Source organism: Nothoprocta perdicaria, unplaced genomic scaffold, assembly GCF_003342845.1.
Source record: "Nothoprocta perdicaria isolate Ctin4 unplaced genomic scaffold, notPer1 scaffold_20, whole genome shotgun sequence".
Lineage (NCBI taxonomy): Eukaryota > Metazoa > Chordata > Aves > Tinamiformes > Tinamidae > Nothoprocta > Nothoprocta perdicaria.
This window is the reverse complement of record NW_020455205.1, coordinates 2,917,659-2,938,624: the sequence shown is the minus strand read 5'-3', so window position 1 is coordinate 2,938,624 and position 20,966 is coordinate 2,917,659. Positions and strand designations below refer to the sequence as shown.

Here is a 20,966-nt window from a genome sequence, read left to right as displayed (position 1 = left end):
GCCCCGCCCACGCGCCCTCCGCCATTGGGCGGCGCCGCCGGCGCCCCGCCTCTCCCGCCAGCGCATTGGTCACGTTCAGACGCAGCCCCACCCACAGCGGGCTGGCTCCTCGGCCTCCCCGCCCACTTATAGCCGAGCCGCTGTCCCCGCCCACAGGCGACCCTTCGCGATTGGGCGGCCCGTCCTGAAGCCCCGCCTGCCCGCCCCGCCCGCATAGGCACGGGCACCGCGGCTTTTGGCGAGTGCCCAAGGTTATTGGTGGCGCTGCCTGTCAATCGCCGGGGCAAAGACACTCCGGATCGAGAAAGGACCCCAGCTCAGGGCTGTTTAGATTGTGCCTGTCTGAGAGGGAGGACAGAGCATGGCCGTTAGCACCCTTGCGAAACGCTCCTCTGGCCGCAGCAAAGCAGTGTAGCCGTGGGCTCCGTGAGGGACCTCTGTTCCTCTCTGCGCTGCCTCAGGTTTGGGAGCCAGCGTCACCTTCCCGCAGCGGGCGGGGCGCGGGCAGCCATGGAGGGCGGGGTCGTGGCGCGGCTGTCGGCGGCGATGGCGGCGGCGCGGGCGGGCGCGGCCTGGCCGTGGCTGTGGCTGGCGGCGCTGCAGGCGGTGAGGCGCCCGGGCCCGGCCGCGGGGCGAGCGCAGCGCGAGGCGAGGCGAGGCGAGGCGGCGCGGGCAGCGCCCCGGCCCCGAGCCGCCGCCTCCTCGCCGCCCTGCGCCTGCCCCGAGCTCGCGCTGCTGGGGTTGTGGCCGAAAATAGGAACGGGTTTGGGGGGGCACGAGGTGCCTGGCGCGTCCTGGCGCGGGAGGGTCCCGGGGGGAGCGTCCCCGTTGGGGACAGGCCGCTGCTGTCCTGTGCTGCGCAGCTCGAGCCCGTTATGTCTGTTAGGCATCGCGTGAGCTGCAGCGATGGGCGKTACGTGGGAGCCCTCTGAGCGGTTCTTACTTTAATGACTATTAATACTCCTTAAAGCAGTGTGTAGTAATGCTCTGTTTGCTTTTCTGCGTAATATTATTTAACGTGAAACCAAAGCCCTACAGGAGGGTGTGCTGCTGCAGCGAGGCGCATCCCCRCCTGCATAACCCAAGTTACCTTGTCCTGGGGGGAACCAGCGTCCGAAACGCAAGGGTGCTTTTCTCGTCCCAAACAGAAACAATTACTGTCGCTTATTGTCATAGGGTCATACAATAACTGTAGTACTAAAATTTGAGGAAAATTCTGCAGAGACCTAGAAACTCTCTTTTTTTTGTCTTTGTACTGTCTATCAGTTTTGAGCCTGTTAAGTAACCAGAGCTTTCCCCTCAGAAGACTGTTCTGATGGAGATTTTACTTGCTTCATAAACTGTCTTTTTCTCAAAATAGGACAGTTTTGACCTGCACTGACGTGCACAGATATTCTAGGAATCTGCTGCAGAAAGATATGAGGAATGTTGCTGGTGGAAGCAGAGCTGTCAATGCCAGTAACACCATTCTGATCCTAGGCTAACAGGCTCAAAATGAGAAGAAAATGGCCATAAAGTTGTGCAGCGGGGTGGGTGGCAGACACCAAAGCACAGGAAAACTGTTTYAACTATTCTTATCACTAGTAATTGCAGTGAAGTTCTGCACTGTCTAGTATCATAGAAGTCACGTCAGCTAATACACTTGACACAAAATTAGAATCCTACCTGTGAGTTCGGGTCRCTTCATCACTCCGATTGTGCTTTCCCCAAGGCCAAGCTTTGCTCTTATTTTACTTTACACTTTACTTTTACTTTAAGCTTTACACTTATTTTCCGAGTGCATCTTCAGTGATGTGAATTTACTAACGTTGCTTCAGGAGAGGATGCTTTGGAGAGCTCCACCTTTGTGAATTTCAGCCAGTTCAGATCTGATGTTTCTTGGGCTTCTCTGGGAGCTAGCAATATAAGGACACTAGACTTGTTAGACATGTACGTAAAAGTGGATTTTCACAGATGTGGTATCTTGAGCACGTGTGTTATTGCTGATAGCTAGAGTTTGTTACTCTAACGCCATTCTTCAAAATAAGAGGGGTTTTCTTATCACTTAGGGATGAACATTACGTGTTGTGGTAAAATGGTTGCAAGAGACTTACTTGTTCCTTCTAAGGGCTAAAGTGTTAAAAATTACTTTTTGTTTACATAATTATTTAATACTAAAGTGTAGCATTACATTCATTTTCAGGTAACTGTATATGGCTCGCAGTTGTCATCGGAAGCTTGCAGAGAACTGGGTTTCTCCAGTAACTTGCTATGCAGTTCCTGCAACCTTCTGGGACAGTTCAGTCTGAATGAGTTGGATCCATTCTGCAGGCAGTGCTGCCAGGAGGAAGCTCAGCTGGAATCCAGAAAGGTGAGTTTGGGACCTCTGTGGAATATTTTAATATATAATGTGAAATTTATGGGTTTTGGTTTTTATGTATAAGAACTTGGATTATAATCTGAAGTGGAAAATGCAAGATTTCTTCACAGTCCAAAATACACAGGGTCAGGATTTGCAGGCCTRCCATACTTCTTGCTCCAAAAAAAAGTCCCAGGTTGAGCAGAGGCACCTTTGATGCTGTGTTGTGTAGTAATTAATGGAAGCTGTGTCCAGTTTTTCATATTGAAACTTGCTAAAGAAATGGAGATGATAGAAATACAGGATAATAAGGATGGACTTACTGATGACAGCTGTTGCACAGCCATTGGTCCATGCTGTAATGGCCAAGATATTACAGACAAGGAAAGCAAAACAAATCATTGAACTTTGATTAATAAAAGCAGAAGACTAAGCACAATTATTTCTGCTATTAAAGTCCAACAATTTTACGTTTACCTGTTAATTTGCTTTCATAGGAGCCTGGCAGAAACATCTCTACTCACCTCCTTTCTGCAGTGCAAGGGTTGTAACAGCTAGAAATAAGGTACTAAAGCGAGAAAGAGTACTTGCACATCTCTTGAAAAGAATGCATATTTTCAAATACATTTTAATTTAAGAGTTCTCTAGAATACATAGAAGACCACGTAATTATCTAAAGAGTAGTGAAATCAAGACGTGATGTTGAAATTACTGTTAATGCTTTGGGGATAGATAAATAACTGACAACATGAAATGAAGGAGGAAATCTAGCCTTTTTTTCATGTTAATCAAATTCAGCATAATAATAAAAAGCCTGTCTATTAGTTTTAAAGTATCACTGACTACAGTGCTGAATAGAACATAGTGGATATCAAAAAGCAAATGTTTGAGAATTGTGGAAAACTAATAATTGCTAGTTCCCATTAAAACTAAGGTACTGGAAGATAATTAAGGTGAGAGTTACGCTTCTGTGGAGACTTAAATCACACTGTTTGATATATTAAATTTTGCAGTAATATTTCAGTAAAACCATTATGTGACTTGACATCTAAAACTTTCAAGATTTTCTCCCTGCCAGATAAAATAAATCTTGTAAAGGAAAATTTAATGTTTGTTCTGGAAAATGCTCCAGCTATATATGAGTGCGTGTGTGTAAGTGATGACACAGCAGTGATGGCAGGAGCGAGGCTTCCTGACCTCCCATCAAAGGGAGGCACTGCTGTTTGCTCAGGTCGTGATGTTGCGATTTTGCCTCAGTGCGCGTAGAATGGAGCATGAGAGTTGGTGGAGCRGGAAAATTAGTATTGTCGTTTGTTGGGAAACTATAGGAGATGCGTTGGATTTTTGTCAATATGATATGAGGCAAAAAAAAGATCATTCCTCTCTCAATTTATCAGTAATTTACTCAGATATCTCATGTTTCCTATTCTAAACATTGTTGTATTAATAAAACTTTGATTAAAGATCAGAGTTTAAGTAGGTTTTTTTTTCTAGTTATGCTGAATAAGACCTAGATTTCATCACATGGTTAAACATGGTGTCCGTGCAAAATKGATCAAATTCTGGTTTGGGATCAGGCCCTACAGTAAAAATATTTATGCCAAGACAGTTTTAGTTTTTAGTCATTCTGAATGTAGTCAAACAAAGGAAGGGAGTGCTGGAAGGAGAGTATGTAGATTGTTTGACATATCTCTTCAGGGTGAGCCAGGTCTTATTGTATTTTCAGAGGAAATTTATAGATTGTTTAGTTAGAGATTGTTTAAGTTTGCTCTTTCTAATGTGTTTGTGTTGGGCTTTGTATCAAACAAACAGCTCAGTATGTTTCATTTCCTGGTCTTATTCTTAGTTCAATATTCTGTGAATTGACATTTCAGCAGATAGCAATGAGATGCCCGTGTTATCCAGTATTTTCCTCATTCTAACTTCTGCTGACATCTGTCCCATCAGATATTTTAATTACTTCATAATTTTGCTGTAGTTAAGCAAACAAAAAAGGCATATTTTCTCCTCTTCTGGAAACTTTGCATTCAGTTTAGGACTAATTCAGAAGCTGGGTTAAATGGTATTGCTTTCGACAGCTGCAAGTTTTTAAGTCTGTCAGCTGCGCAGTRCTGCTGGTGTGTAAAATGTAGAAGGATGAAATGGAGGTGAAGGTAACTGCGCGTGAAATTGTAGTAGCAGGAGAGATTGTCCATATTTGGCAGGAGCTGAAAATAGCAGCACTCCATCTGCAGGTTCTCTTACTCTGTGTGATCATTTCAGACATACATATAAGCATATCTCATTAACTGTATATTATAATCTTCGCTTTATCTGCAACAATGGATTAGTGTCAAGATGCAATTTGATTTTAAGGATCAACCATGTGGTGAAATCTGCAGTGCATTCTGTATCAGCAGTTGTGGTGTGCAGGATTGCTACAACCCTTAAAAGTCATCAATATGATTTCTAAATTGAGCTTGTCATATATTTTGCATAGTAAGGTGTGTTGAATTTTCAATGTCTGTAGTCAATATTTGCAATGTAGTAACGTTGTGCAGTTTGGTGAATTAAGTAGCTTGACATCAAATATAGGCAAAAGATTGCCAAGCAATTTGGGGCATTAGAATACATGGGTGAGGTGGCTAATTGTCATGGGTGACATCACATGCGTGTCTACCATATGCTTGAAATGTTATCATGGCTAGATAGTCYGTGATTGTACTGTAAAACAGGATAAATATTGATGCAGAAGTCTGTATACATGACTCTAAAGTCCTTCAAGGATGGATAGCTGTTCCACTGTAGTTCCGCAAAACTTGCAAAATCTTGAGATTTTTAGCATTTTTTTTTCTCTTGCTCATATTCAGGATTATCAAAATATTATAGTCTGTCCAAGTATTTCATTAGAATATTTAGCCTGTACATTTTAGCATGGTGAGAAATGTAAAGTTACTAAAGTTAGAGAACTGCTTCACTTCATGGCAGCTCAGTCATATCAATATACATTCTCCTCCTTTTTTAGATTATATTCTCATCAATTAAAAAATAATATTGACAAAGTCATCCTAGATAAGGAACTTAACTAATGGGTACCTAAGACATTTACCATCTTTCAGCTGAATTAGATGGGTTAAAGGTTTATCTATTTATTTATCACRTAAATGAAGATGAAAGGCAGTAATTTTCTGTAGGAGGGGAAGCCCAACTTAGTGCAGACTTTTTTTCTAGCCCTATCAATAAATGAAAATGAAGAGGTAACAAAAATGGTACATGCAATAAATGTGACTTAAAAATGATGTGCATCTGTGCTGGAAGATAGATTAGGTTCAAGTCTGAACTCCTTTCTTCATTTGGATATACCCAAAAACATTGGCATTTAAATATGTATCCATTGAAATAATTAATTAAGTGTGCAAAGTCAATGAATAGTTGATAAACTCCATTCTCAATGTTTTCTTTACAATTCTCATAAAATGCTTTTGTAAATAAAAGAAATTCTGAAGAATAGATGTTCAAGTATTTTATTTATAGATGTAAATAGATGGTTATGTAGCTAACAATTATYTGAACAGCACGTTGCAAAACTGGAACATGAAAACTGCCAACTATCTCAAGATTTTAGCTTACCTTTTTCTGTTCACCAGCTTCAAATGAATGTTCRTGAGCTTCAAATGAGTAGTACACAACATGGCTTCACAGAGGTCTAAATTGCTGTTTGCTCAGCTCTTAATGTCTCGGGGCCTTTTGCTGTATCTCTCTCTCTCTCTCTCCAACACCTTCCCCCCTTGCCTAGTGCCAGATCCTTTGCTCACCTGACCTTGCATGAAGCCATTTCAGAGTGCAAAGTTAGCAAAAACTCAGCTGTTGGGAGAGAGTGAGGGTAGGATTTTTTTCCCTTTTCCTTTTTTTTTTTTTTTTTTTTTTTGCTCTTGTTAGTTTTTAAAGAGCAAAAATATTTATACAATACATAGAAGAGCCAATTGTTTAATAACAAAAATAGAACAGTTTTATGTGGATGCCATATTTTCAGTATGCTTACAATTATTATAATAATGCACAAATATGCAAGTTTAATCTCTTGTTCAAAGGCAAGCTCAGGGCTTTTCTGGTCAAGCTCTGAAGATCTCCAGGGAGGAACATTCCATAACTCTTCCTGGTGACTTATTTCACTGCTTAACCACTCACTTAATGCTTTTTCTTATATATAATTCTCTCCTTATATTCAGTTGCATACTTTGCTGCAGATAAATCAGAGCTTAGATTCTGCATCGGGTTCTTCAAAGCAATTTGACTATCATAAATCACCCTGGCTACAGAAATAGCACTCATTCAGAGAGAACTGTCTTTTGACTAYTGGAGTCTTTGTTTCTAGACTTGCATTTAGAGTTAGGCATCTCCCTGCACAGGATAAGGAGTTGTGAATGAGAGCGACTCCTTTGTTGCTAGATTTACTGATGACCTCAGTTCTGAATGATCTGTGTGTGCAGCAGTGACTTTATTATAAAGGCTATATGTATTACAGAGCAGTAATTCATAGTGCTCCTGGCAGAGAGGCTTTCTGACTGATGCTCTGTTGATCTGCAGATTCTTGTTAATTTTTATCTCCAGGGAACACTAGCGTGACTTTTGTCAAATTCTTACCTTCTCCCCTTTATAAAATAAAATCCTCAACACATTTTAAAATTTGTTCTAGTAAATATAACAATTGAGTAAATGTACTATGTTGAAGATTTTAAGAATCAGGAAAAAAAGAAGGTACCACAATCTCAGACAGAAGAACAAATATTAATTACCTGCACTTTTTGCTATTTGGGGGCAGGTGGAGGGGACACAATTAATGTAAATAGACTTTTAAAAGGAGATAATATGCTCTGTGCTAAAACAATACCTGTCTGCAAGTGCCAAGCAACCCTGRTAATGAGAGCAGCAGTAGTCATGTTCTGACTCATTTATTTATTTTTATTTTAAGATAAAAATGGTGTGAGTTGACCTCATGAGTGGCTCTTTTAGTCAGAGAGGCTTAAATAGCACTGCAAAAATCAAAATTTCAGTAAATTTTGTAAAAACAGATTGTTCACACTTGAAAGAGATTAGCTGTTGGGTAAATATTTAGYGGGAGATTGTCTTGTAATTGAGGCAAGTGGCAATTCCAGGGTGTTAGCTATAGAAGCAATTCATGGGTTTTTTTTTTGTTTTCTCTTAGAGCTTAACATTGTTCTTAAACCATCTGATATTAGGAGAGGAAAATGTGTAGATACGGGAGAGAGCCGAGATGCCCCAAGATAGCTGTCAGCCTGTGTGGCTTTATCGTAACCGCCGCCTTGGTTGCGCGTTCCGAGACAGGACGGTTCGTATAAACCCTGCACCAAGCAGTGGTCCCGGGGCAGCCTGCCACGTGGCAGCTCTTCCCTTTTCCTTCATCTCAGTTCCTGCGGGGCTGTGAGCACTAACGGTTCTGCAGCAGCTGCAGTGTTTTATTTTGCTTTGTTTTGTTTCTTTTTCTGTGAGGTTCTCATAAGTAATTGTGATTACAGGACCTGCTTATAAATCAACCACTGTGGAATTTCTTGCAGAAATTACTTAATTCTGTTCCTAATACGAAGYGAAAGCTTAGTTTTCTCTCACCTTAATCAAGATTTCCTGTTTTTAATTGATGGAACAGTTACATTACAGATTTTTACCTAACACTGTTGCTGTGTAAATGGTGTTTTCTTCTGTGACAACTACCACTTCTCCTTTAGCAGTCCCATTGCCACAGTGATGGTGTGGTTTTCTGCTGTAAAGAGGAAGACTCTTCTAAAGAGCCATCTTATTTACCAATAAAAATACTATGATTTTTTGGTACTTCCAGAAAACTGTTGAGTGCAATTTAACCAAATGTGATGCTTTATGAAAGATGAGGGAAAAGTTCACACTCCRTCATGATAGCCTTGGAAAGCTACTGTTGGAATGCCTCAAACAAGCCAAGCTATTTTTGTAGATGCAGACATGAATCAGCCTGGAAACCATGACAGGACTTATTGTAGATGTTGAAGTGGATACCAGTAATGGTTTGAGAGCTTTGAATTCACTTCTTTTAGTACTAAATTGACTTTCATGAGCTCTAAAACAAGAGAAGCATTATTCTAAACTGAGCTAACTTATGAGTTAAGTATTGTGTGCTGAACTGGGGTGTCCTGTTTGCATGTCTGCCCACCGAGTGGTACGTGTCATTCCTAGTAGACTGCAAGCCAGTAAATGCCTTCACAAAGGAAGTTTGCGGGACTTCTGCTCTGCACATGACGGGATGCTTGCAGCAATCAGTATTAATAGGCATACTCTTGTGGGCTTTGGAAGTGATGCAAAAAAACCTGTGTTTCTTGCAAAAGACACCTTTGTTCACAATTATAAATGAAGCTTTCTTTTATCTTTCTTTTTTTTTCCCCTTTTTCCCTTTTTGTCTAGCCATCTAGTGAGAGATAGCATAAAGCAGCTGGTTGTCTCTGCATGAATCTGAACCCTTTTGTATCRGCACAGTTGGACTTCAATTGTGGCAGTCATAAGCTCAGAATATAGACATCAGTGACTGACCAGTTTCTATTGTGAATCTGTGCTATCAGTTACCAGCTAGGAGTTAGAAATGAGGTGGTTTTTTGTTTGTTTGCTTGCTTGTTTGTTTGTTTTTTAATTAAAGCGTATCTTGCATATTGGAGGCCCCTACGTTTGTCTTGCTTCTGCAAAACCCTTGTTTGAAAGGAAGACATATACCAGAAGACTTACTTGCAGTGCTGAGAGCTGAAATCACTTTACTGTTATCCTAAATATTTAGCTCTCTACACACACACACACACACACACATATATATATATTATAAAAAAAATAAATGTTTAAGAAAAGGTTCCTTATTCCTCTGAGTCTACTAATTTCTTCACAGAAAGATGAAGACTGTTGTTGTTGGCATAAAATCTCTATAGATGTTCAGTCCATTAGTGAACCTGCAATTTCTGAATCCAGGTTTGTTGGTAGAATTAAGTGGAGATTTTTTGTTTTGTTTTGTTGGTTTGATTTTTTTTTTAAGAACACTGAATAGGGAGAAGGTAAGCAAAGTTTGTAATGACATGAATTAAACTTTCATCCATCTTTGATACCATTCTTATTTTCTTTTTTCTTCTCTCAAATCTGGAGGCACTTAATCATGCAAGCTAGTATCTGAGGTTAGCTAGTATCTGAGGTTAGCTATTTATCAGTGGCTTTATAATTAAAAACCCTATTTGAGGGTGAAAAAATCTTTAAAATCTGGTATTTTTAATCTCTCAAGTACTCAAGTGTTGCTTCATAGAAAAGTTATGGGTTTCAACAATCAAATTTTAGTTTTTATCTTGAATCTAATGTTCAGTTGAAAATGTTAATGTAGTTGAGCACATTACTGAGATGCTGTTCTGAGCAGATAATGCAGACTAATACTTTTAGTTCCGTTTCCTGGGGATGTAATGATACCAATTAGTTCAGGTCTGGCAAGAAGTCATAATTTCSCAGCAAATGATTAGAGCATTTCATGTGTTCTGATCCGTAGTACTTAGGCAAATGTTGAGTTTGACCTGAATTCAGAAGATTGATATTCCTGAGATACAAATGTATTCCTGGCTGTCTGTAATGCCTAGATAGATCAGTGATTAAGTTTAAATAAAAATGTCTTATTTTGAGATCTCTGTCATATTGTATCTGGGTTGCTTTTATGGCTTGTCACTCCTTGTTCAGAAGTGCTAATAYTCATTAAATTTCATTGTAAAAATTTGGGTATGATAATGTGAATTTACAGTTCATAGTTTAAGTGAAATGTGAGTTTTCCAGGATTTTCGTTAAGGTTATATTCTTTTTTTATCATGCAAATGCCCATGTGTTATGAAAATAGTCTAAAGGAAAATGGGAGCAGGGGTCTTATTTACAGTATATGAGGGATTGGATTAATTTTTTTTTTAACTGAAGCTTATTTTGCCAGCTCCTGTGCGAGCAGGAGGGTTTCACAGTTGGAAGAACATTATTTGATAGACCCTATTGCCAACTACATGTAACATAAGCACCTAGTTTTGTGGTATGAAGTCCTGTCAGAGCAGGAACAATCTATTGCTAATTTATAGTTACGTTCAGCAAACTATGGAATCAGTTGCATTCCTGTATTGCATATCCCGCTACCACCCCCTAGAAAACAAAATGTTGAAAGCTAGGTCTTTGCAACATAGATCAGGTTTGAGGCTTTAGATAATCCATTCTATAAAATGGAAATGATCTTAAGCAAACTGAATCTGAGCATCTTGCCCAGCTGGCTGCAGTGATTCAGTACCTGAGCACAAGCATGAAGGTGGGTACGTGTTGCTTCAGCCAGGCCTGCCCATGTGGTCTGTCCTTCTGGCTCCACATGCACTTTCGTAGTTAGCCCCAGTGAGATATCTGGAGCCTTGTATTTATTAYGATCAGTATTTCACTGTCTGAGGTTAGACTTAAAATAGAAATTAAAATTTCACCTTGCTAGTATCTTTAGGGGAAAAAAAATAAAGCTTTTTTTATTCCTAGTCCATAAATTCCCTTTGCAACCACCTGATTGCAGTTTTTTAGAAACCTGAAACTGAAATGYTACTTGCAACAACAGTATTTCAGCTGTTGTAGGCATTACTTTTTTAATATAACTAGATATTACTGTATATTGAGTGAACAGTCATCTGTGGTTCTGTTGAGTATCTTAATTGTCCCAGTACTTACCATCAACAAGATAGTATACACTCTCCTCAGAGACAATAACTAAGTAGACCTGTCATAAGTAAACTAGTAATATATATTTTTAAATTTTATTAACAGTTTCTGTATATAATTACAGCTTTATGCAGGAGCTGTCCTAGAGGTATGTGGATGAAAATTGGGAAGGTTCCCTCAAGTCCAGGGTAAGTAAAACCACTGTTTTTTTTCCTTYGCTATGAAATACTGTTGCAGCTGAATGGTCAAATATGTTTAAGTACTATTTACRAATAGCCTTAAATTTCACACATTGTACTGGAAAGGTTGCAGTGACCGGAGCCTTGTAGACATGTTCCCCAATAATCATTACACAGTTACCTGGCCCTGCGAGCTGCCGCCTTCCCGAGATCCTGCAGATGTTTGTCCTGGAAATGATTGTCGGACAGAGGAAACGCGGCGGTGCTGGAGYGAAATCGCGGCCCTCGGGGTGGGCTAGGAGGAGCTTCAGGAAGAAAAATCCGTGAGAAATTTCAACCTGGAACTTTCAAGTGGGCAAAGAACTTACTTATAGATGATAGCAGTACTTTATTTAGGTGTTTGTTTTGTTTTGTTTTCCCCCAGCAATGAAGTTCCTAATGCAGTATTTAGTATAGGCAGGACMCGGGGAGGAAAGAGCGATCTAGCTTTAGAAATAGAAATGCACAAGAAGCACATCTCCAGCTACCGTTGCCAGGCTTAGTATCACCCTGTTTTCCAGGCTGCCTGATGAACAAATAAGGAGAGTTTACAAACAAGAGGTTGCAATTAACGTAAATTTTGATGCCCTGGATGCTCTCCCGCCACCCCTTTCCACAAACAGTTCAGCTAATTGTCAGCATTACTAGAGGAAGGATTTTCTGTTCCATGCCATTTAAAACACCAAAACAGAAACTATTTGAAGGGCTTTTCCTGCTTTAGGGAGGTGAAGCTGTTAACATGGTGACCTGTAATCTCTGAATTACTGCATGTTCATTTAAATTTAGCAAAGATAAAAACACTCCCAGCTGTTGTTGCCCATTTACCCGGCTTCTTTGTGGACCCGCATCTGTAAGAGCTAGAGTTTGAGGAGAAAAAAATCAACTTGTTTGTCTGGCTTCAGGTTCCACCGTGTTCTCAGTGATCTTTGCATATTGCTCCTAGAAGGGAAGGGCCCTTAATCTTTGCCTGGTGTACAGCACTTGCTCCAAAATAGCAAAACAAGCTTAAAACAGTATAAAAAGAAAAATTTGAAAATGTAATGTCATATGGCTAGCTTGTGTTTAAAAAAAAAAGGCGTTTCTGTGGCTTTTCTATAGTTTTTCTGCTTTGAYTACAAGTTCTTGTTCAGTTCAGTGAGAAGGAAGCAGGACTGATGGGTACACTGAAGTATCTCTGTTTTCTCTTGATCACCAGTTTCACTCAGGTTTACTGCTACTGTAGCAGAACAGATTGGAAGATRTGTAGGAGTATATTTAAAAATATAAATAAAGTATTTCCTCAGCTGTTATTCATCTTCACACTAGTATTAATTTGAAAATACTTTTGCTTATTTTTTTTCCTTGATTTTTACTTTTACTAAAACAGTATTCAGTGACTCCGTCTTAGAATATAACATTGGAGAACTGCTTGTGTTTCTGCTTTTCAGTTGGATGTTACAGCAGTTAAGCTGCCTGAAGGTCGTGTTGCTGCTTTTGAAGCACTGTCTTTGTAGGCTTCATTGAACTGTGTAGTTTGTCATTGCCAATGTGTCGTTGCAAATACTTCTTTTTGATTCCTGCCTCGCTTCTCCTGCTAGGACTTTTTTTTTTCTTCCTGCCTTGCAGAATACACACAAAATGGCAGCACTAATTGCAGGACCATGTGTGCATTAGAACTGCATGGATTAGCATATGTTATTGCTGTATCTGACCTCCAGGTCATCTGTAATACTCCTGTAGGTTGCTTTGCAGCTTAGCTTACTCCCACAAAGTTGATTTGTCGCAGACTTGTCCTGGATCCTGGRTTACATTTTATTTGCAAGGAGAGTGAGTAGTGTTTTTTATAATGGGGTTCATAACTTAAAGTATTTGAGGAATTAATAGAGGTTCATAAAATTTGGACAAAAAGGGAGGACAGTCATAATTATCAAGTGCAATATTCTGTGGTAGTTACATATCAACAATTCCACCAGAATTACTGGTTGTATAAATTTTAGCTACAAATAGTATTTGCCTACACCTCAAAGAATATAAACATCTGTGTGTGTGTGTGTGTATATATATATATACAGGGAATATATTTATTGATATTGAGAAATAAGACAATAAATGACAAGTAAAGAAAAAAAAAACTAGTTCTCAGCAGGATACTTTCAGTCTATTTAAATAGAATATTGTTCTTTGTAATATCATTTCAGACTATTAAATGTTTTGCAAGTGTGGCCAAGGACATCTGCTATCATTTCCAAATACAGCTTCTCATGCTAAGATTCTGGTAACAAACTACACTTCTGTAAGTCTCTCCAATATGCTCTGTTACAGAGCAGTATAGATGCTGTATTGTAAAATTTATCCCTCTATTATATATAGTTAGATTTTTTTTTTTGCTGTAAAACAGCTCTTAAATTTTTATCATTTAAAGGCACTGCATCAAAGTAGACCATTGAAAACACAAGTGGCAAGATTTGTGGGTGCAGCCRTATCTTACTGGATCAGCCAGCACAAAATCTAGCACTGTTCTTAGCTGGCTCGCAGAGGGCTACCAGCGTGTCACAGAGACCGAATTAAGTGGGGCACCACCTAATCTAGCGCGTTTGTTTAAGCTGGCTCTTCAACAGCAGCTGTATCCTGCTGCTGACAAGAGCAGGGGCGACCATGTCCCGGCTCCTGCCTGCTTCCCGGGTGCTTTAACACAGACGGCGCTGGGCAGGCTCTGTCACCGAGCTCCGCTCTCGCCTTGCCTGCCTCCTCTCCCCTCTCCCTGTGTCACTGATTAAGCAGTGAACCTGCTCCCAGCAAATGGGCTGCAGGAACAAGGTCCTGACTCCACAGGAACTGCACAGCCTGCAGCTCCCTGAGCTCTCTAGCTTACTTGGGAGTTACTAAGCACTGTGTCCCTCAGGTGCCATGAGTGTGATGGGATTCTTTTAGTTACCAAAAACACTTTGTCACAGGACTGTACTTTTAGGTGAGATTCCTTATTTCCTGGTTATTTTTATTTGTAATTCTTAACTTTGGGTGAAGAGGTTACAGAGCTATACTAGTGCTAAATCTTGCATTTTGTAGAAAAGTTGCTGAAATGCTTACCAAGATATTTAGGATAGAGAAGAGGGAGTTATTACATGGGTATTTTTTATAATTGTAAGTAGATGATACGCAAAGTAAATTTGATACAAACATTCCAATTCCATATGAATGTTCTGTCTTAAAAATATCACTCTTCTATTCCTTTGGTTTTGGTTATTTCTCTTCTTTTCGATGGCCGTAGGCACTTAAAGATTAGCAATAGCACATTAGAACCTAGTTTTTATCCTAACTCATTTCAGATACTGTCAAGTCCGTTTTGTCCTTTTTTACTTAAAAATCTGTGACATTCTGTAATAGTTTTCAAGCAGTTGTTGCTAGCAAAATGATGGGTTTTGCCTTCAAAATGCTTGTATCCAGTAATTCAGGGCCCGATTCCAGGCAGTGCTTCAGCCAGGTACCTCTGATTTTGTTGGTTTGTGCTAATGATTGAGTTACACTTGTCTCTCCTCACTTGATTTAAATTAACTCCTGCCAACAACCATTTCTATGCAACCTTAGCTGTACGTTAACCTTCCTCTCCTGGGTTAATATCAGGTCACTTCAGTTATTCCCTGTGCCTCATTTCATGTCYATTTAGGCCTTCTTACTTTTGAGTTGTAAAAATATGAATTGTATATGCGACATTCAGAGTTATACAAAAGACAATGCTAGTTTGCAACAGTAAATTAGTCCTTTGAAAGACAATAACAACTGAAATTCTTCAATACTCTTAGATTCTTGTTAGAAGATATGCCATAGTTTATCCAGAAGCGAAAAGTTGGCAATAAAAATGTATTGCCTCCATTATGCTAAAGATTGGATTAGTTGATGGTTTTTGTGGCTGCTTTTCTGGCAAGTTGTTTCATTCTGCATTTTTTCTGGTTACAGCTCAAGCAGGAGATGTTTACTCCTACGGAAAGATTGTAAATAGGCTAACGCTGCTGAACGTAGTCCTCCATGGCATCTTGTGCCATGGGTAGGTACCCTAGATGGGCAAAGGAGTTAGGCCTCGCATGTAGCTCTGAAGCTTATYAGAGACAGATATGGAGTCTTATTATGAGTCCGAGTTGGATAGTGGTAGACGCTGCCAGAGCTCAGCTGGAATAGCACAGAGGAGTGTGCATGTGAGCTTGCAGTTTGGGCGTGAGTGATACTGAAATTCCTTGGGAATCTTCATGTGAGAGTCCTGGTTTTGACCCCCGCAGACAGGCACTCGTGGGCTCCCTCACGAGGACAGCGGGAGGTTTCCCTTGTGCGCTGCTCCGTGGCAGGGGGTGCTGTGACTTTGTCCAGAGCATTGCTCCATCTGGGCTTTCTCTTTCTTTGCAGGGCAATGTCCGTGCACCCCTAAACCTTCTTTCCCTCTCACCATTGGCAAGATGGCCTTGGAGAGCTGTTGGTAGCCTCTGTAGTGCTTGCAGTAGCCCTCTCGCTTGTCTTTTGAGGACAGGCTTTAGGGAAATCTGCCCTCTTTACTGCAGGCCTATGTTCTGCACAGCAATCTTGTCTGCTTCGGAGGCACACGTCAGGATTGCCTTCAAACTGCAGGCGCAAGCGCATATGGTAGAGTGATTTTCCTGAGATTGTGACAGGACAGTTGCAAAGCTGGTAGTAGAGGAGGTGTAATTTAGACGAGGACTTAGAGGAGGATAGCATTTAATTTACTTGAAACAGTGTCGTAGCACAAAGTTCAGAGTTCGTGTCACAGAAGGAGTCAAAGTGGAAAATTCCTTCCCCTTTCACCCCTGCATGGATTATATAACTTTTTTTTAGTGTATAATATCTAAAGCAGCTGCAGGGAGAGGAAGACTGCAAGATGGCTGGGATTGCAGTATTAAACATAAAGCTATTAATGATCACATAAAAATATGCAGGAAGCCCTTAGGCAGGATTATAGGAAGCAACAGCGTTAACGTTGGGGTAGAGAGGGAAGTGCGCTGGGGCTTGGCTGCACGAGGAGCGTGTTCTGCACCGCACGGGGCACCAAGAGCCGCCGGTGCCAAACGCGCCCCGTGCCCGCGGCCGCCTGCCTCAGCCCCGCAGCTCCGCTCAGCTTGGAGCTTCCTTCCGGAGAGCATCAAGTGCTGGACAGGATCGTGTGCATTTTTAACAAACATCAGTATTCTTGTTTCTCACTTCAGCTTCCGAAATTCAGAATATGGAAATTAAGCTGTTTGTGTAGTGAGTGTTGCTTCTTGTTGCATCACAGAAATTCAAGTGACTGGTGCAGAAAGTCCCTGTGATCAGCATTAGGAATAAATATATCAGTAGCAGAAAATGAGCTGGTTCCAGCTGTCTAGAGCTTGAGGAAAAATRTTCCATAGTGCTTCAGCTTCCAGTAAATTTAGACATTTGACATTGATACAAGTGTAATAGCTACTTTTAAAGTGACAAAATGTAATAAAACCTATAAAAATTTCATTCTTCTGCCTCATTCTGTTCACATTTTATGCAAGTTTGTTCACTCTGCAGCAGTGCAGCCGGAGTGGCAGCCACTCGTGTCCAGAGGAGCTTTGCTGTGTCACTCAGTGAACTAATCCTCACACCTGTTAAAAGCCTGAAGTGCTGTAACCCAAGCTAGCCCCTAAAGACCACTCTCTAAATGCAGTTGAGTTAAACACTTCACCTTTTGAAGCTCTATCCCTTTTGCTCTGCTGCTGCCTTACCACTTTTCTTGAAGCTTTACAGTTAAGTTACCCATTCTACTCACTTGGGGCAACTTCTGTCTCATAGAAAGCCTTACAGATTCATTTCAGCTTTAGGTTTGAATTGGGGAGAAGGGAAAAAAAGAAAGTGGAAGAATTGCCTCTGAAGTAGTCTGGCCTGCTTGAGAGAAGGGAAAAAAATATACAAGAAAGCAGTAGTAATAATAATTCTTAAAGTTATTGCAACTTTACTGCATTTTACTACTAATGACAGTAAAGACAAATAACAAGCCATAAGGAGATGGGAAACAGTGATGCTAGGAATGATTTGTCTTTGGGAGTTCAACTCTAATTAAACTCACATGCAGTATTTGAGCAAGTCCTGGGTACTTGCAGCTTTGCACGCAGTTGTGTTTGCCTCTTGCTATGCATATGTGCAAATGTAACAGGAGCCTCCTGCTCTCGTGCAGGGCTTAGCGCAGGCATTTTCTAAAGCATTACTCCAAAAGAAACAGTCTAAGGTATGTTAAGTTTAACATAAGTCTACTTGATGCAGGTGGAAAAGGACTGATTTATTCTGTTTTGTTTCCCCTCCCGTCTTGTCTCTAAACTGTAGCTTTCGTCAGGAGTGACAAGCCAAAGCTCTTCAGGGGACTGCAAATCAAGGTGAGTTTGTATTTGGGATGCTAGGAAGAATAAAACTTAGCAGAACCAGTCCTTTTGTGGATGCTTTGTGTGTAAAAGCTTTTAGCAGAAGGCAGGTTTGCAATGCTGGTATAAATTTTTATAAGCCTCTTCTGCTAATATTGTTTGGTACCAACTTATTATTCTTTCTCATCCATCAAAAGTATCTATAAGTAATAGCAGATGGCAAAAGAATGTAAAGAATATTCCCATCCTGTTCTGATTCTGGGGATATCTTAAATTTATTAGAGCTTCTACTACCACTTCAGTTCATTCTTTCCTGTTCTCCCCTCCTTTGCGGACGCAACTACCCCATCCATAAATTTTGATATGTGTGTGTGCCATTTCTCTCCCCTTCCCTTCTCCTGGGCCTTCCTCCCCTGTTGTGTGACTCTTACCCCTGCCCGTGGCCCTCTGCTCTGCAGCTTTGCAGGGCGGTCATTAAAAGCACCATTCAGTGCACTCAGAGCTGTATGAGCTGCAGCGCMCCGAGCTCAAACAAGTCTTCAGTGCCCTCTTGGTTTCAGGATCTATCCTAAACCTCCCCACGTACTCGTGGACTACAAGCTTGTTTCACAGACACACATCGTCTTCCCTCTGGCATCTCTGCGCTCCCGTCTCTCCCCACCAAACGGCACCATCTGGAGCCGCTTCCTTGCTGTGCACGGCTGCTGTTCGTGATTTGTCTCCTCAGCAGCAGATCCCATCCAAACCAGACTTCATCTGTCTCATGTGTTCATGTTGTCTCTATATGTGTCCTCCAGCTTCTTTCAGGAGCTCTCTCTCCTTCTGCGTGTCTGGCTGTTTCATTTTTATTTTAAACTTTGTAGCTATGTGGAACTTGAAAGCAGCCTGGACTACAGTTGACAAGAACACTAGCAGGAAAAAACGTTCACTACAAAAGGGTCTGCTCTTCATTTTGCAAGGCTTGAGGAAAGCTGATGCCACTAGCTTCATTAAGTGGAACGAACTAGGTTATCTCAGAAGGGAAAGTAAAACACTTTGGTGGAATTCCTTCTATAAACTTGAATGGTTTAGATCCTTCTAATACTGTTAAAAGCTTTTGTTTGCATTTATATACTTTATGACTTGGGAGTATTCAGAAGCATTAAAGTGTTATGTTACCAACAAATCCAATAGGCAGAGATGCAACACAGTAGGCAGCAATGCAAACACATTCGAAATGGGTAGCAGATCTTTGAACTGCTAATGGGACTAGAAATCTCTAAAAGTATGCCAAGCAAATGGTGAAAAGCTATTTATTACATGAAAAGAATCATTTAGCTGCTTTTGATTCAAACATGAAGCTTTCAGTTGCTTAAAACAGTTGAATGCCCGTCTTTCCAAGCCAGCCTTAGGGTACTGCCCTCGGCATATGAATCAGCTTGTATAGAGGACCAAGGAGAACAAGTAGCTATTCCTGATGCATAGACATGTGCTTATTTGTTTGACTTGTTCTTCCACCATTCTCTCTTTGACATTAAATAGAGGTCAAAAGACTGAGCCGAAGCTGGGTTTTACCTTTTATTTAAGGTAACTAACAATCTTTGGGGGTGTTAAGATAAATATTTACTGTTGTCAGAGTAATGAGCTCAGATTTTCCATGGCATGAGGCCCCTTAGCGCCTCAGCCTCCTTCTCTTCTCTCACCCTCTTGGGAGCAGGCACAGAAGCCCCTGGCCCAGAGCTGGGATGTCCTGGCCCTGCTGCCCCGGGTGTGGGACCTGCAGCATCTCTGCTCCCAGGGGAGCGACTCCCTCCCCTGGCTGCTCCTCCGTGCCCACCCAGCTCTAGCTTTAACCACCCTTGCTTGATTTTGTAGGTCTCTTCTTTTGAAGGAAGGTAGAAGACCGCATTGTTCATTAACACTACAGTAATGAAATTCATAAAAGCAGAAAAATACGCGGCATTGAAATATCTGTTGCATTAACTAAACATTATCAGAAAATTATCTGATCATACTTGTTTAATTTTAAACATAATCTAAACTTAGGCAATATAGTTTGTGCAGAGAAATTAAATTTGCTCAAAATACTGACTTTCAGTTAGTGCTCTGCATTTAAATATTCATCCTTTCTGGTGCTACTCATTGAACTTTTTTCTCTTCTTGCTTATGTATCTTTTAAAGTGATATAAAACACTTCGGGAGCAAGTATTAAAATGGGTAATGCATTTCCCTGCCCCAGGAAACAGACTTTTTTCTTTTTCTTTGTACAGTATGTGCGTGGCTCTGACCCTGTACTGAAGCTGCTGGACGACAGCGGGAACATTGCTGAAGAATTGAGCATCCTCAAGTGGAACACAGATAGCGTGGAAGAATTTTTAAGTGAAAAACTAGAACGTCTATAAAGTTGTTTTCAGTTCTTTTCCCTTTTGTGTTTTGTCATAGTAATCTTCTCAGATCAAATTTGTCCTAATTGAAAATGCATTCCAGCTTCTGTATTATTTCTCTTAAACATCTATTTTGCTGTACTAAATGCCTCTTAATTAGAAGGGGAAGCTTCAGCACACACATCTGACAAGTTGACAAACAGAATAGCTCATCTTAATATATTTCAGCTCTTAGTGCATTTATCACTAATGAAATGCTTTGTTACAAACTTAATTATGCAATCATCAATTTGCTATAATTTGACCTGCTTTTATGAACACTTTTAAAACCAAAAAGCTTCAACTATCTGAAAAGATTACCATGCCTTTTGTATGCTGCTCTGTAAAAACAGCAGAGCCAAATGCAATGTACTGTCTCTGGAAGTCCAAGAGGACAGCTAGTGTCCTCTTCTATTTTCTATTTGAACTGTCTTTTTTATAGAAGATTTGTTTACAATGAGTATCTAGTTCACAAGTTTGGAAGTGGATGGAGGAACTCATGCTTTGGTAAGAGTGAAACATTTAATAAGTACACTTTAGTGAAGACTACATAGAAAACCTCTGTGGTGTGTGCAAGTCCGATGTCYGGTGTGCTTTACATTAAATGTTTTGCTTCAGAAAGCATGAGACAGAAGGAAAGKCTTTTCAAGATGGTTATAAATTTTCAGAAGTTTGTCCAAATGAATTTCTAAACAGTTCTTTTAAAATGCATGTTTTTCTTTTACAGTTAAAGTTTATGTGAATAAAGAAAATATAGACTGCAGGTAATGAGTCAAATCACTTATGACTTGTCAGGTTTTCTCCCCCATTGAATGAATGAATAAATATAGTAAGCAAGATTAATGTGGTTTCTTGAAGTTGGATGAGCAAGTGAGGGGTCTGCCTTTAACTATTTCATGCTCAACAGCATTTGATTGGATAGCTATTATAGTCTGTCTTTTTTTCTTTTTATATGCTT

General features: G+C 40.4%; 1 protein-coding gene across 1 annotated transcript in view; it reads left to right on the top strand.

Annotated features, from left to right (window-relative positions):
* SELENOF (selenoprotein F) overlaps positions 1 to 20,511 on the top strand; it is a 20,794-nt gene extending 283 nt beyond the window's left edge. The window contains exons 2-6 of the mRNA XM_026038022.1: positions 218 to 461; positions 2,183 to 2,350; positions 11,172 to 11,235; positions 17,572 to 17,621; positions 19,856 to 20,511. Coding sequence (XP_025893807.1) covers positions 218 to 461; positions 2,183 to 2,350; positions 11,172 to 11,235; positions 17,572 to 17,621; positions 19,856 to 19,987 — 658 coding nt within the window. The 3' untranslated portion in view covers positions 19,988 to 20,511. The remainder of the gene's footprint in view (positions 1 to 217; positions 462 to 2,182; positions 2,351 to 11,171; positions 11,236 to 17,571; positions 17,622 to 19,855) is intronic.
* Positions 20,512 to 20,966: the final 455 nt, after the last annotated feature.